The sequence below is a fragment of the Antedon mediterranea genome, chromosome 7 (genome assembly GCF_964355755.1).
Source record: "Antedon mediterranea chromosome 7, ecAntMedi1.1, whole genome shotgun sequence".
Taxonomy (NCBI): Eukaryota; Metazoa; Echinodermata; class Crinoidea; order Comatulida; family Antedonidae; genus Antedon; species Antedon mediterranea.
In genome coordinates, this window is record NC_092676.1 from 7753892 (window position 1) to 7770153 (window position 16262).

General features: G+C 34.8%; 2 protein-coding genes across 3 annotated transcripts; one reads left to right on the forward strand and one right to left on the reverse strand.

The window, feature by feature from the left end:
* The first annotated feature begins 4 nt into the window (after positions 1-4).
* On the forward strand, positions 5-5382 carry LOC140054126 (UPF0489 protein C5orf22 homolog). Of its 2 annotated transcripts, XM_072099006.1 has the most exons (7): positions 5-166; positions 695-840; positions 1807-1956; positions 2518-3064; positions 3719-3891; positions 4574-4792; positions 5238-5382. In XM_072099006.1, the coding sequence occupies exons 1-7, from the start codon at positions 113-115 to the stop codon at positions 5380-5382; spliced, it is 1434 nt and encodes a 477-aa protein (XP_071955107.1). In that variant the 5' UTR covers positions 5-112. The 2 variants fall into 2 exon arrangements, with proteins under 2 accessions (XP_071955107.1, XP_071955108.1); XM_072099007.1 differs by lacking the exon at positions 1807-1956.
* Positions 5383-5684: 302 nt separating this feature from the next.
* Positions 5685-15129, reverse strand: LOC140054125 (nucleolar protein 9-like). The gene is made up of 11 exons (XM_072099004.1): positions 14973-15129; positions 14076-14492; positions 13520-13633; positions 12466-12619; positions 11577-11769; positions 10541-10655; positions 9559-9680; positions 7728-7961; positions 6966-7242; positions 5964-6004; positions 5685-5852 (listed from the first exon to the last, which is right to left on the reverse strand). The coding sequence occupies exons 1-11, from the start codon at positions 15106-15108 to the stop codon at positions 5724-5726; spliced, it is 1932 nt and encodes a 643-aa protein (XP_071955105.1). The 5' UTR covers positions 15109-15129; the 3' UTR covers positions 5685-5723.
* Positions 15130-16262: the final 1133 nt, after the last annotated feature.

Consider the following 16262-nt stretch of genomic DNA (forward strand, 5'->3'; position numbering starts at 1 on the left):
AGCGCCACCTATTACCAGCTAGGTACTCTGTTGCAAAAAAGGGGATTTCCCTTTCATTAATAATTGGAGCAAGCATTGGATTGGTGTGGTGGTAAATGTATCTCTTTAAAAAATGCTGAAAAATTACAAATGCATGCCTGTCTACATAGTAGAAAATCACCAAGAGGTAACGCCATTGAATGTGCCTAAATAATATCACATGTAATTATTGTAAACTAGCACGACCAACTTTACTTACTGCACCACCAGACAAGTTAGGCCTACTAGGCTAGGCCTATAGTATAGTAGGCATAGCTAGGCCTTAGTACTACTATAGGCCTATACTAGTAGTAGTAGAGTACTAGCTACTGTAGTAGGATACTCTATATATTATAGATAGGCAGTATAGAGGTTTAGGCCTAATCTACTATTAGTATTACTCCTGGGTTTACTGGCTGCAGCCAGCCCATCGTGACCAGAAAAAGTGTTTATTAGTGGCCATGTGTCAACAATTATTAAAATATGGCCTATATACTAGACCTAGATTGTTTTCATTCATTACAAAAAAGGATTTTAAATATATCTAGAAAAATATTTATAGGTCAAATATTTAAAATGAGATCCATCAAGTCAAGCAATATACGCTGACATTTAATTGTGTATGCTTTCTCACACTTATCAATATCTTTAATGTGTGTTTACCTTTTTTCCGCAGGCTTTGCCACATATTTACCGTGCCATAGGATCCAGGCATCTTCCATTGGATGGAATGGTGATGGTACACTTTGATGCACACCCAGATCTTATGATTGCAACAGATATGAAATCTAATATTGTCTGCAACAAGCAAGCTCTGTTTGAGTAAGATGAGCTTGACCGACACTGTATGAGCAACCCATTGGCAACACCACCAGTGGGCGCAAAGGCCCCTGGTTTAGCACTCCTAACGGGCCAGCCAATGCTGGGTAGTTGCATTGGACTGCTCATGCTCTGTGGCCTATGGGTTTAGCCAGTGAGCGCTCATAGCCGTTATGTCACTGCTCTCCAGGCCACATCACATGCGTATCTGTCTAATAATATAATTAAAACATGCTTCTTAAATAATGTGTACTAATTAGTATGCTTTATATAATTATTATTTTGTTGTGAGGTAATTTCCCGATTGATCGTAATCAAAACGGTACTGGGTATGGTCTACTAGTTTTTCTGCTCCCAACCAGTACATCCATTCATAGAAGCTTTGATGAAGTAAGCCTACCTGGTGGTGGCCATAGAACGGTCCCGAGATAACGACTATACTTCGGCTTTAGTCGATAGAAGATTGAATGAATTGTTAGAGATAGAGTATACGATGTTATGATTATGTGTAGATATGTGATTTGTTCTTTTTATTCCAATGATGTTATGTATTTAATAAATTTGTTATATCAATTAATTAAATTATCGTAGATTGCATATTATGCGATGAATATTATTTAATACATTTTTGATATATTATTATTATTACATTAATAAAAAAAGATATTTGTTAGTATAAATTAAAAATATAGATATAAGGAAGAAAAGCAAAGAGATTATGGAGCGGCTGTACCAGAATATACAACATTAAGTATTGTAAAGTTAATATTATATTAAAAATTTAGGCGATCTTGTCAAAGGTCAAGCGCCTTCAGCCTGCCACGTTTCGATATTCAATATTGAACTTGCGGTTTATATTCCCTTATCTGAGAAGACACGTTCTACCACCAGAACCAGGTTTATGGGTAATCAGAAAAAAAAGAACCTTGACTGTTGCACCTGGTTATGCAAATTTTATTTGTTTTATAGGAGTTTATCTATTGAGAATTGGATAATGCCTGCCATGTTTGCAGGGCATCTGCAACATGTGGTTTGGGTGAAGCCACCCTGGGCCAATCAACTAGAGGTTGGACAAACATCATTTCACATAGGAACACATGCAGAATCACAGAAAATAAGGTAACTCTATAAAGACACTAAGATTAAGAATGCTTTTTCCTCTAGAGTTTAACCACACAGGGGTGCATGCCATATAAAACACAGATGGTCTGGAGTATGAGTTTTGAATGGTTCTAGACAGTACAACCATAATTACGTAGCCATAACATCGGCAAGAGGCTCATTTGCTCCATGGTTCTGGTGGTAGAACGTGTCTTCTCAGATAAGGGAATATAAACCGCAAGTCTAGTGTACACATCTAGCTCATGTGCACTTTAAAAAACCTAGTACATCAAGTAGGGGGTTACCACAGTGTACAAGTACACGCACACACAGCCCCCGTCACACACTGGGCTCATTATGTAATTGAGGCTGGACCATTTTAGAGGTGTTATCACTTGTTGGTCCCATCCTTCACTGAAATGTGTGTTAAGTCTATTTTTTTTAATGTACATCTTAGTGAGAAGTTGTATAAATAAATAAATGTACTCCAGAGATCTGGAAGAGGTATTACTCTATACGAAATTATTTTGTCATTTATGTAATCAATAAATTCTTAATTTTAAGCAATTTATTTTCTAGAGTTACTTGGCCAGATTCATACTTCTTAAGCGATGTGCTCTTTGCAACAAAAGATGAACTGGAGAATGTGAAAGAAGTTAAAGTGAGCGTGGTCGACATGGAAACACCTCTTCTAAAGAGGGCGACATTTAAAGAACTTGAAAGAATCACTAAAGAAATAAATAAAAAACGAAATATTAAAAAACATCAAACTATAAGTCCTGTATCTGATGGTACTCAGAATGATCAAGCTGGTAACCAATCAAAATCTGTTACTGATACTCATACTCATAAGGTTTATAGTGAAGACAAAAGTGAGAAAGAAATGATTAAGGATGCTGCCCTAAATATGTCTAACAAACCTCACTCTAGTCTGTCAAATAATATTTCATCAAAAACTCAATTCGAACAAACTTCAATTGTTGACGACAAATTTCATGACACAAACACCACAGAAAAGATGTTTGAGGTCATTTCGAAAGCAATAGAGGGCAGTAAGGCATATTTACTGGATATTGACTTGGACTTTTTCTCTACGAAAAATCCCTTTCGAGACATGTATACAGAGGTAAGTGAAATGTAAATTAAAACTACCAATTTTAAAATTGTTTATTGTCTAAAAGCATTTATCTGGGGGAGGCATTTATTTTTTTGGGTGTCATGGTAACATGTGAAATCAAATAAATACCCCCTAGATATGAAAAAATACAATTATAATTAATATCGAGACGTGATAAAATACAAAAACGCTTAGTAAATTGTGGATCATGTCAATCAATGAATTCTACTACAAATAGAAATTTGTTGTAATACAATATTAGTGGGGGGGGGGGGGATTGGTTGTGATGGTTGAGAATTTGTTCAAAATGATTTTCTATTGTATTGGGGTGCGTCTATTCAAGGGAGGCGGTTATTTAAAGCGGGGCATTTATTCGAACAAATACAGTAAAACAATAGGTCCAGTGTGCACATCTTTCTGAACAGGGTGTTTACTTGGTGTGCTAATCCATATTGGCCTATGTTAAGAAGACGAATGATGACTGTCCAACAAGGTGTATGTAGCGTCTAGTCTAGTCCACATGTGCAACTATACCCCACTGGTCTGCACAGTAAAGGAAGATGAGATCAACTGTATAACTATACGTTAAAAGCAAATAATGGGTATACTTGGATAAAGACAATACCGTATTCAATTTATTTAATCAAATCGTTCAATTTCCAGGAACAGTATGACGTTCTCAAGAATCTTTATGACTTTATAGGACCCGCTGACGATTCAATAAGTGCAGTAAATGAATGTCAGAAAGTTAGAACAAGACAATTGATAGAGTTGGAGCTTGCGTTGAAGGCTGACCTTAAGGTCATTCCACTTACCAATGAAATAAAGCAGTTTAAGTATGTTTTTTATTATTTTTCCTGCATTACATTTACTACTATTTAATACTTCAATTTAATTCTTTAAGGGAATGCCTTCAAGACCCAAGAAAGTGTCCATTAACTTGCTCTTAGCTCCCTATCGCCACAAAGAATTAATGTGCAGCGCAGTTATATTGCTGTGCCCGATTGGTTGATTTGTAGCAGCCATATTGAAGAGAAACAATCTACAGGTGGACACGTTTCGTGATTCTAATGCATTGGTGTTGACGATCTAGCCTTCTGCTTCTAAGGCCTTAAAACATATACTGCACTGTTGTAATGCGACATTTATATAGCGCTATTTCATGAAGATCAGATCACTTAGATGTTACACCTTTTCAACAACATTCGTCTCCCCTAAGGGTGACATTATGTCATCAGCAGCCAACTAGACAGTGTGTGTGTGTGAACTAGTACACCGGGGTAACCCCCTACTCGTCTCGAAAGATGTACTAGGTTCTTAAAGTGCACACGAGCAATATGCATACACTAGACCTACAGTTTATAGGACTTGTTCTACCACCAGAACCATGGAGCAAGTGAGCCTCGAACCATTGCCGATGTTATGGCAATGGATTACGGTTCCACTGTCTTAACCGCTCGGCCACTCATTCCTTCATCAGAAATTGTCCTACTGTATTCAATACATTATTTCATTCAGTTGTTATTCAGATATAAGTCAACTTATTACCAGTATACGTGAAACAAGTCCAGAGACCCCAGACTGGGAGCTGATACACTCTGCTGGTATGTCATGTGACAACACCGATCCTGAGCTACCTCATCATATCAGCACAGAGGAGGAGATAAAGAGCTTAATGACTGTGGCAGAATCGTTGATTGCCAAGTTACCAAGCCCTACTTTGATTACAATGTCAAGGTAATTATAGTACTGTAATGTAGGCTAAAAGCTAAACAACGTCCAGAGGCTTTCAGCATTGGAGGCCTACTTAGGGTCCCTTAACCAGATCCTTCAGGCCTTTGCGTTGCACCACTGTAATTGTGGAATACTGTATTTACCTGTGTAGTACTAGTAGGCAAGAGCCTGTATGTACAGATATACTTTCAGGTCCCTTATGAGAGGTGGTCGCTTATGAGAGGTAGTTGCACAAAGCAGGATATTTACCACAATATTAGTATGAACAGTCTTGTATGCACAGATATTATACTTTCCAGGCCCATAAAGCTTATGAGGTGGTCTCTTATTAAAGGTTTAGCTGACCATTGCTAGTTTTAGTACAGATTGGATTGACTCGCTCTAATGAATATTGACATTTTCCACATTATAAACGTACAGTATTTTTAATATTAAATTATTCTTACAGATCAAGTTATGATGACTATTGTCCACCAGAGTATGTTGACAACATTCAGCAACAGACGTTGAAAATGTTACAGAGAGTGTTTGGACAAATAGATGTACATCATGATTATGACACAGAGGACAATGAAGAAGAAAAAGGACAATGATTTACCAGGATGAAATACTTTTAGTTATTTACAAGAAAACTCTGACAATCATGATTCAAACAGGCCCCCAGCTATTGAGTCTAACAGTCATATTGCACACTCACTGAAATATATGAGCATGTAAATCAAATAGACAGCTCCATATTTGATTGGCACGCCAGGAAATGTTGCTATTATTGTAGACATACAAACTATGGGCCAGTTTGGACCTATTGGAACACCAGAATTTTGTGTTATCAAAAATGGTATTTGTAATGGTATTCATAGAGTATTTAATTTATTTTTTTTACAAAAAAAAATTAAATCTTCATTTTAAAATGTGTTTTTCTTGCTACTGTATATTATTTTTTCTTTTTCTTCTTTTTTGGTTCAAGTACATCCTCTTCATCAAGCACTTTACTTTTCGTCTTTTTTTTCTTAGCAATCCCATCAAATATCTCCCCAATTTGGTCACTCGCATCAGTTCTAACCTACATAAGATAATCCTCATAGTTTTAGGGCGATTCCCGAAGACAGGATTTTGTCTGCGTTTTTTTTTTTAAATGAATACATGGCACAAAACAAAACAGTGATATACATACCAACTCTTCTTTCCTCACTTCCTCTTGTTCATCCCTTTTTTCTGTTGATACAAAATTGAAATTAAAAACTCAACACAACAGAACTGAAGGGACATATAACGCTCTGTCTACACTATCAAACTAGTTCCCAAATATAGTAGTGATGTCATCATCTCCATATATGAGCACATCACATTATTTTTGTCGAATAAAGTTTGATAGTGTAGACAGAGATTTACCAAAAAGGAAGAAGATTGTATTGACAGATTAGATGGAACAATAGAAATCCATGGATCCAAAGGGTGTTGGATTACTGATTGTGAATCCAACTCTTGCTACATTGCTTGCGTTTGCCTCTCTCCACCCAGGTGTATAAATGGGTACCTGGTTAGATCAAGACACAAATTTGCGCAAATTTCTAGCTGTATTATGTAAGTATGTTTCTATACGCGTTTGATCCCAAAAATATTACCAGGGTAAAAATGTGAAGCATTTAGAAGAACAACATATTATTCACAGGAAAGTGTCTCCTGAATAGTCTTCAGCCAAGGCTCTTTAATGTCGTGAGGTGGTTTCCCGAAAGATCATAAAATCAAAACGGTACTGGGTATGACCAACTAGCGTTCTTGTCACCAACTAGTCATCCATTCATAGAAGTACTGATGTAGTAGCCTATCTGAACGGTGACCATAGAATGTGACCTGAGACATGACTAACTACGACTTTTAGTTGATAGAAGATTGAAAAAATGTTACTGTATGTGGATGTTTAATGAAATTATGTCAATAATGATAACACACTAGGCATATACATAGTAATGTTTGTTAGTATAAATAATTTTGAGTTAATAAGAATAAGATATAAAGAAGAAAAGCAAGGAGACTATGGAGCAGCTATTCCTGAATAGACAATACTAAGTATTGTAATTTTAAATTATAAATTTTAGGCGATCTTGTCAAAGGTCAAGCGCCTATAGCCTGCCACGTTTCGATATTCAATATTGAACTTGACCTCCTGTATTACCTTTTACTTCAACACAGTCCGATACAAGTTCCTTTAACATTCTTTGTTTACGAATCTCCCTATTTTGTAGTTCTTTCCATTCATTCTTCTTTTTCTTGAACAGGTCAACGGCAAGATTCTTGAAAATGAACCGGCCGTAACGGTCCGACTGCAGAAGGCGATCTTTTGGCGCCAATTCTTCGATGATTATGAATTTAATTTTCAAGTTGGCAAATTTCCACATTGTATCAATTGTCCGGCTGCCATTTTTATCACAACATAGTTTCATTAAATTCCCCTAGAAAAAATGTAATGATTAATTTAAAATGAAAATACAGTAGTGTCCCCTTAAAGCTGCTTTCACATGCACCCACAGAAAAATATTGTGGGAAATGAGTTTAGTGGTGAAGCATCGTACACACCTAAATCGTACAATTTGAATCCATACCAGATTTGGACTCTGAATTCAGAGTGATGTATCAAGAAGCCATTTGTTCCCTGAAATCGTATGATTTTTTCTTTTGACCAATAAACAGTGAACCTCGTTTGACACTGAATAACTAAATTCCTACTCCATGTGAAACCACACTCAATGCTCCCGATATTATTTTCAGGGCTCCGGACCGAATATGGCCACAATGTGAAAGCAGCTTAATAGGGGTGTTCTCAGAACAAGAACAGGGATGGTGTTTAAACATAATTCATTTTGTGCTGTCATTTTCAAAAGCCACCCTTGGAAATGTCTATAGGCAAAAATGATGTTTTCAGGTTATGTGCACTCACCTGTAGCTTCTGAACAAATTGCTCCCTTTTCTTTTCACCAACAACTGCGCATTGTAAGAATGCATCGATAATATGGCTGCCACATGAATTGCATGCCATAGCAACAAGGTCATCTGGTGACATAGCTAAGAGACTTGAAATGATTGTTTTGCAGTTCTTGAATTTGAACATTTGCTGAAGCAGCAGAGAGCCTTGAATGTTGAATGGAAGCGAGACAGGCTTCGGAGTTTCTTCCTATAAAATAATTCCAATTTTAAATTGAGAAAAATAGTCCATATAATCACAAATATATTTAAACTTAAAACTAGGTACCTACACTGAATCAAAACACTAAACGCTGCCGACAATCATTTGTTTATAATTGTATTCACTTATTTAATTGAAATCTTTAGATTCAATAGTTGAACGCTTTTTTTTTAATTCATTGTATATTGTATGTAAATCAAAATTTAAACCAACCAACCAAATTTCGTTTATACCTTGTTGTTAAAATGACAATAAATAATATCGTATCGTATCATTACTTCTGTTCTCTGGAAAATCCTTTTTAACACTTTGACTGCCAGAGGTTTTTCCAGTTAGAAACTGCCACCGCCAGCGTTTTTAGCCCAATTCGATGTTTTTATTAAAGCTGATTGAAACCATGTATGTGATCTAATTTATATGTAATTTAGACTAAAATAATCATAAAGATTTTAGCTTTACAATGGTACCAAGAACGATTTTTAAATCGCAATATGTAAATCGTAATAGTAAAATGAAAGTAACCCACTTTTTGAATTTTTCGTAGTTTCGCGCAAGAAAGTCGAGATAATCGCGATTTTGTGCAAGACATCACAATATGAAAATATCGCCTGGTGAGATCAACAAACAACGAAAAAGTTACTTACACGGCACCGATAGGCCTATAAAAACAAGTTATCACTATCGAAAAATGTATTACATTTTATAAATCATAAATCTTACATCAATGTTTCGCCAAAATCCACATAGTAAAGACACCAGGCCTAGTTAACCAGGCCTAAAGTTGGTCCGGAACCGTTTTACGACTAGGGCTAGGCTATAGCCTAGTACTACTAGCCTAGGCCTAAGAGATAATAAACTGATGATAATAACCATACCATTTCAAAACAAGTTTGTTGCGTGAAACTCGGTCACTTTCAGTAAAACACCAAAACAATTAGGGTATACATACAATAATAAAATTAAAGACTTCATATTGAAAATGACTCCATTATTTTTTATTCAGATAACAAACAAACGTGTCAATCCACAAAAACCTTTGTAATGCTTCGGCGGCATAGCTAGCGCGCGACCGATACACAATGCGCCAAGCCATCGCTCTACGCGCTACTGTGATGCGCGGTGTTTGTTATTTCGACAGGTACCATTTTGACAGTCGTTCGTAACCAGATTAGTTACTTTCAAATTGTAAAATATTGACGGTCCAGACCGAATATAGTGTTCATATTTTTAGTATATACCAATAATTAACCTATCTACCGGATTTCGTAAAAAAACGCGAAAAACGAAGATCTTCGTTTTTGGCAGTCAAGCGTTGTGTTTCCAAAAACGAAGATCTTCGTGTTTGGCAGTCAAAGTGTTAAGGAATTAAAAGGAGCAGCTGAAGCAGAGATGTCTGAAGACTTCTCAGTGGATTATCATTAACCTTTAACCTCTACATGATAATTTATAACCTACTTTGTTATATTATATCAAGGAACAACTTTAGATTAGAAAAATTCCTTCTTTACAATTGAAATACTGATATGAAATGTATGCTGCGTATAGCATTTTGTGATTGTGACCGTTTAATACCAAAATACTGTACCTCGTTGGTGCCATAGTACACATCATACGTTTTCAATGAACATAAAAGCGTAATGCAACTCGTCTGTTTAGACTTGGGGTCGTAGCAATGAAAAGCTGTCAACAGACCTTCAATGAATTCATCTGAAAGATGTAAGGTTAGTGTAAGAACTTTATATATATAATCTACGGTGGAAGGTCAGATCGGACATGCGGTAACGCTAACAAACTGAATGGCTTTGTTTTCTGATTGATAGGTGTTAATGGAGTCATCGATGTTGTTATTTTTGGTAAACTTAAGTTCAATACATCGTTGAACTGGGCGTTTGGTAATTCTATTGTTCTTGACTGAATAATTTGGTCGATATTCGGAATTGAGAGTCGGTTTTCGGAATGGATTTTTTGTACAGTAAGAATATGCAAATTTTTGGGACTTACACAAACGGCCGGTTTAGCGTGAAAACCTGTTTTCCGGAGTTTGGGAGAGTTGACTGTATACGTCGTTCTTATATAGCGCTTAATGCACAAAGCCTCTAAGTGCTTCACATTATTACCGCATTAATGTTTTAGATCAAACCAAATGGATAGATACTCATATAATGCTACAGCCAGTTTTGACCTATACCAGGTACCCATTTGTACACCTGGGTAGAGACAGGCAAACTTAAGTAAAGTATCTTGCCTAAGGATACAAGCAATGTGACGGGCTTTGAACTTATCATCAATAGTCCAACACGCAACACAATGCGTCACACGCCCTCACAATAATATGCAAAACCTACTTGCGTAATAAATGTATTAGTAGATTTACAGTACTACAACTACTATAGGAGATAAACTGTTTCTTAAAATACATCATACTATAAAAATTGAATACTGTAGCTCTATATAAACTGGGAGAAATAGCAGTAACATTGACGAAAATAGGTTTAAACAAAATGTATGTACTATACAACAATATATAAACTGTATATTAGCACAATTCTTAATTGTTGTTTTCATACTTTGTTTAATGCCAACTCTGACACAAGCTTCAGCTAGCCTCTGTAAAACCTGGATATGATTAACAGCAAGCAGATCCTCAAAGTGGTTGTACATCTCATCAAATATCATTTCAAGCTAAGAAGAGAATGATAATGTATTTTAATAAAGTTGTTTTAATTCAATCAAATGACATCATAATCAATAAGCACTTAGAAACCGAGTTAAGTACTTGGAAAATATTGCCAAAGAGGGCGCATGTTGATATTTCGGCCCATGTTAAAAGAGTACAAATTACAAAAGTTATTAATGATTATTAATTTTCTTGACTTTCAATAGGCACCAAAAAATCTTCAAAATTGTATGCACTATCGTGCGAACAACAAAGCAAAGCAATTACTATACTTGGCAAAATTTTAAATTTATTAAATTAGTAATAAAATAGTTGTATAGTCACGATATTATTGCTCTTACTAATCATGACGTTGATTGGACATGTGGAAATATTATTTTGATCAAAGGCAGCCTAAAGACTCATTTGCACTAGCTAGGAGGATAACGATCGATGATAAATAGATAAACATAAATTTTTCTTGCATAAAACAAAAAAATTACGAAAGTTTTCCGTTTAGAACTATAGGATAACCAGTTATTGTGTCTTTGATAAAAATAATATTTTTGTAAATCCAATAAAATGACTTCATGATCCATAAAAACAATAAAATCGTTGTATCACCACGATATTATGGGTCTTACTATTTTAAATCATGACGTCATTTTATTGGACTTGTGAAAATATTATTTTCACCAAAGGCAGCATAGATGGTTATTCTATAGTTTTAGGATGAACAGTTGTTGGATTTCTTTTGTTTTGTGTAGGAAAAATGCATGTTTATCTATTTATCGTAGATCGTTATCGTCCCAGTGTGAATGGGCCTTAAATGGTTATCCTATAGTTCTAGAATATATATTTCCTAATTTCTTTTGTTTCATGTAAGAAAAACCATATTTATCTAGTTATCATCGATAATTATATAAGATAAATGGCCTTTACTGTACCTGTTCTTCTGTGCTAACTTTCTGCAATATCGTCTGCACAATATGATTTGCTATCGTGTGTAACATTATAGGTGCAAGACATCCAGCGAAGTGTTTCTTGTACAGCTTGCGGAATTCCTTCTCAGATGAAACCCGAATAAGAATCTCCAGCAAGTGACTGCCGATTGTGTCCACCATCAGCAGAGGTGGTTTGCTGAAAAAAAACGTGAGAAGTGTAAAGTACTCGTCATGTTATTCCTTCATTCATTAATGAGTGGAAAATTACTTCCATTTATTGTCATTTGCATATAAAATATACATAGAAATTATGTTTGCTCCGAGATACAAAAATAGATAAATAATTACAAAGTGTCACATCACTCTCGTACGGTATACGGACAAGCATTCAGGGCCAGAATGGAAGCTGGATAAAAGCTGTTACGAAACTTATTTGTACGAGAGATGATGGACCGGTACATAACACCTCAAATTGCCTTTTTAGTAATTTTATCGATACTGGTAGAAATACAAATGCAGATCCAGGATTTTAAATAGAAACCCAGGGCCTGAAAATTGTAAAATTAAGGGCTGAATGTTCAATATTGTAATCCAACTGGGAAATAAAACTTTTTAAATCACGTGGGTGAATAAATTGTCTTTATTTTTAGTAAAGCAGAATATATTTTTATATTTTGTTGATGACGACTTTATGACTTGATAATATTGATAAGTTTAGGATAGAAGTTTTGATATTTGTGTTTGCGTTACTGAACTTTGTATGAGACAAGTACCAATCCATTATTTCCACTTGTATTGTGGACGAAAAAAAGTTATCTTAACTAATCTAAAGAGAAGTGTATTTTTTGTGATATAATTCAGCATAAAATCTATTGTAAGATTGTGTTTGTACCTGTCTTGAGTAGGTGACTCTGTTTTCTGCAACACGTTACTACATCTCTTTAGGACCACTTTACTGAGCTTTTGGCATTTTGTTTCATCTGTAGAATGCAACACAAGCAGCAAAGCTTCTAAAACAGTACTGGCTACCGGATGTAAAAGCAACTCTAAAACACAGAATCATAAGACGAAATCCATTTATGAGGGTAGTAATTGATGGACCTAGGCCCTATATATATATGTTGCTGAAGCTATAGCTATCAGAAAATTAAATGGCATCTACAAAAAAAAGGAAAGAGCGCATTATTGGTTTGTGTACATAGCTTGTATAAACTTGTGTCTGAATGTTTTGGTAACAATGAGCATGAAAAACAAATTAAAAAATCAATGTAAAAAAAATGTTGTAGGAAATATATCGGAGTGGAGTTGTGGCTTGGTGGTTATGATGCTTGGCTACCACTCCAAGGGTCCTGGGTTCAAGTCCCGTCACATGTCAGGATTTTTACTAAGGACCAAATTACTCCACTCCCAAAGACTTGTAATAAGACTTTGTTTATGTAGAGCATCTTGTGTTTGTCTTGTGAACCTCTGAGGGTCCCTAATGATCAGCAATAGCTGGATGAATCACCCTCATTAAATATTGTTAAAAAAAAAATAAATATTCCATAATTTCAATGATTTACGATACAATAATCATATAAGAATGATACTGCCAAGCGGAAAAGTAAAAATCAACAGTTTTGGCTTAGTGAACGATTAACCCCTAAATTCCTTTTTCCTTTGTACAAAAGTATCCACTTGCGGATTTTTTCCATTTCTTAGGGCTGTTCCATTAAGCTTTATTGTAATCTCCGAAATTTACTAAAAGAGTATGAAACAGTATATACTTCATGTTAAAAACTTAAATGAACATTTTTGGAACACTTTTATAATCCATTGTAAAGAGATTAAAATGAAGTACTAAACTATTATAAATGATGATTGAAGAGTTGACATTTTTATATCATAATTAAATTTAACTTGAGTCATTTATCTACATAAAAAAAGTATAAACTTAGCTACAGTACCTGATAAATTAGGAAGTTCCTTTATTTTGGATATAAATTCATTTAGATATTCTGCAAATTCCTCAGGCAATTGTTCTTGTTCAGTTTCTGCATTGGTAACTTCCACAGATTTACCTAGAAAACAGATAGATACAATAATAGTACCTGGGTAGTGTCAATGAAGGCAACAACTCTTTCTTTAAAGTAAAGTTTATTAATATACTAATTATTTCTCAGTTGTGGTAACTTAAAGTTACAAAACAAATACATTTATTAATCAAATCACAATAAAATATTAATAATATGTACAATGATTCAAGAAAATGATGAAATGGGGTCTCTTGGGAAACCAGGAGGTTTGTATGATAGAGACTCCAGATTACTTTTAAAACAAATAATTGGTTTTCAAAACAGTAAAAAAAGATAATGAGGGAAGAAGATCAAAACATATACAAGCTAATAATTTACTAATAATAAAGAAAAGCAATTTATTTTAGAGTAAATGAACAGTGTAATTTTAATATTTAATTTAAAACTGGAAAATACAACAGGTTAATAAAACTTGAAAAAGCAGTACCTTTCTGCTGTGAGCGAGACAATCTGCTCCTTGAAACTTCTTCCGTCACTTTGACACCGCTTAACACCTCAATGATCGTCTTAAAAACGTGACTAGCATACGTATCTATCACAACATCTTCAACAAATTCAAGAAATGCTTTTGAGATTTTCAAAATTAATTCTGAAAGTGCCGAACGGTTTTCACCAGATTGAATGAAATGCCCAGCCTTGCTGAGAGCCGTTTGCACCACATGGCATGCAAATCTGTCGTGGACAGCTGTTTCAAGGTCTTTTGTTATTCCATTTATAAATTCTTCAATCTGACTTGCATCTGCATACTGCAATAAGTCTTCGAGAATGTGGCTGGCTGTTTGGTTCCGAGAAATCTCCAATTCTTTATCTTTCAATTCATTGAATACATTTTTTAGAAATACACCTTAAAAATCAAATTCAATCAACATTACTTGTTTTTGGCCTACCACCAGCACTTAGTAATAATTTGTCAATTTTGATAATGAATTAATTGACTTATTAATATTTTCAGTCATGCTATAAATAATATTTTATATTAGTTATTACTGTAGGCCTACTAGTAATATAGTATTGCCTATATTATTAAACTTTATTTATATTTAAATTATATGGCACTGTTTCAGTGTTATTATGGGATGCGCAATTTAAATCTAGTATTTTGATTGATCAAATTGCGCAAAGAAATCCTTAGGCATAAGCAATTTCAAATTCCGCAAATCGTTTTAGTTGCGCATAACATTAAAACATATAAAACAAGAAATAGGCCGAAACGACCATGACTCGGATGCCAGTAACAGAGACAGGATCATCAAGCTGATCTGATCATTATCAAACAGCTTATTAGGCTAATAGCCTATCGTTTTTATGTGAATAATTAACTTACTTCGATGTTCCTCTTCTTCAAAACCTTCTTTCAGCGCATCAGAAACTCTTCTATAATAACCAATTGTTGATTCGTCTAGTCTCCCAACCCGACCATCAGGTTTTCCTTCGTGTTTATTGCCTTTCTTACCTTTCATTTTACCATGTTGCTTTTCTCTGGGCGCAGACATGTTGGTTTTCTGATCGACTTGACACCGAGAGAGGGCGCCGCCCCCGTGACTAATTATTTAGCGCCCTCTATAATTGGTTAAAAAGTTGGACAAAACCATAGAAAATAACTCGGTTTGGTACTGTGCATTTTGTAATTAAATATGTTTGTTACAGCTTTTATGAGTTCATTAGACAATCTATAAACTAAACAATAAACAATATTGTGATAATAACTCATACTATAGAGGTTATTATCCAGTAACCTTTAGTTACTCCTCTACAGTTACACATATCATAATGTAATGGTACCATGTGGCCTAGAAAAAAGCCCCAGACAAAGTTAACGGTAATTTTGTCTCAATTTTTGAAAAAGGCTAACTTATCAAACTACTTAGAATATTGTTGGCCAATCAGAAGTCAGGGTGGGTTTTTTAAATAGTTAAGATGATATGTTTTAAGTTTAGTTTTAGTTTTGGTATGAAGCTGAACAGACACAGGTCAGCAAGAGGGCCTGTTCATTAAAGAAATATGCTTTTACTTTAACTTTACTGCATTTTTTATGTTCATCTTTGTCCGATAACTTTATATATTAAACCGCTCGGACGTTTCTCCAATCTGACTACATAATTAAACCGCTCGGACTCATGCGAAGCCCGTAACAAATATGAAGGAAAAAGTATCCATAAGGAATGAATACATATAATGTAGACGGTTTTACAGTGGGTTGTTATCACGCTGCTGCTCTAGCCCGCTACGTCACACGAGATGACTCATTCATTAGATGAAATCAAGCAGCAGTATAGTACTACACTTTGACATTTTTGTTAAAATGGAAACTCGACTTTAATTTATAGGTACCACCTGTTGAATCCAAAAAACGGCTAGGAAAAGAGTAATGACAAATCCCAAAGCATTTCTGGTATTTATGAGTCCCATGATATTACTATAATTCACTGTCAGATAATCATTGAATTATTATCAAAACAGTCCATTGAAGTTTTTGTTTGTAATAGGATACTTGAAGTATCTAGGCGTGATGAAGTGACCCCCAGACTTGACCTTAGCAATAACAATAAGCGAGCAGCGTTTTTTGTAAGAAATATTCTTGTTTTTAATGTAGAATTATTGTATTGTACTGTAT

Coding starts and splice junctions, on each gene's coding strand:
- LOC140054126 (XM_072099006.1), top strand. CDS start 113: ATGCTGAAAAATTACAAATGCATGCCTGTCTACATAGTAGAAAATCAC. Junction 841..1,806: donor AACAAGCAAGCTCTGTTTGA/GTAAGATGAGCT, acceptor TTTGTTTTATAG/GAGTTTATCTATTGAGAATT. Junction 4,793..5,237: donor ACTTTGATTACAATGTCAAG/GTAATTATAGTA, acceptor TTATTCTTACAG/ATCAAGTTATGATGACTATT.
- LOC140054125 (XM_072099004.1), bottom strand. CDS start 15,108: ATGAAAGGTAAGAAAGGCAATAAACACGAAGGAAAACCTGATGGTCGG. Junction 14,493..14,972: donor TGAAGAAGAGGAACATCGAA/GTAAGTTAATTA, acceptor TTGATTTTTAAG/GTGTATTTCTAAAAAATGTA. Junction 11,770..12,465: donor GAGTCACCTACTCAAGACAG/GTACAAACACAA, acceptor GTTTTTTTTCAG/CAAACCACCTCTGCTGATGG.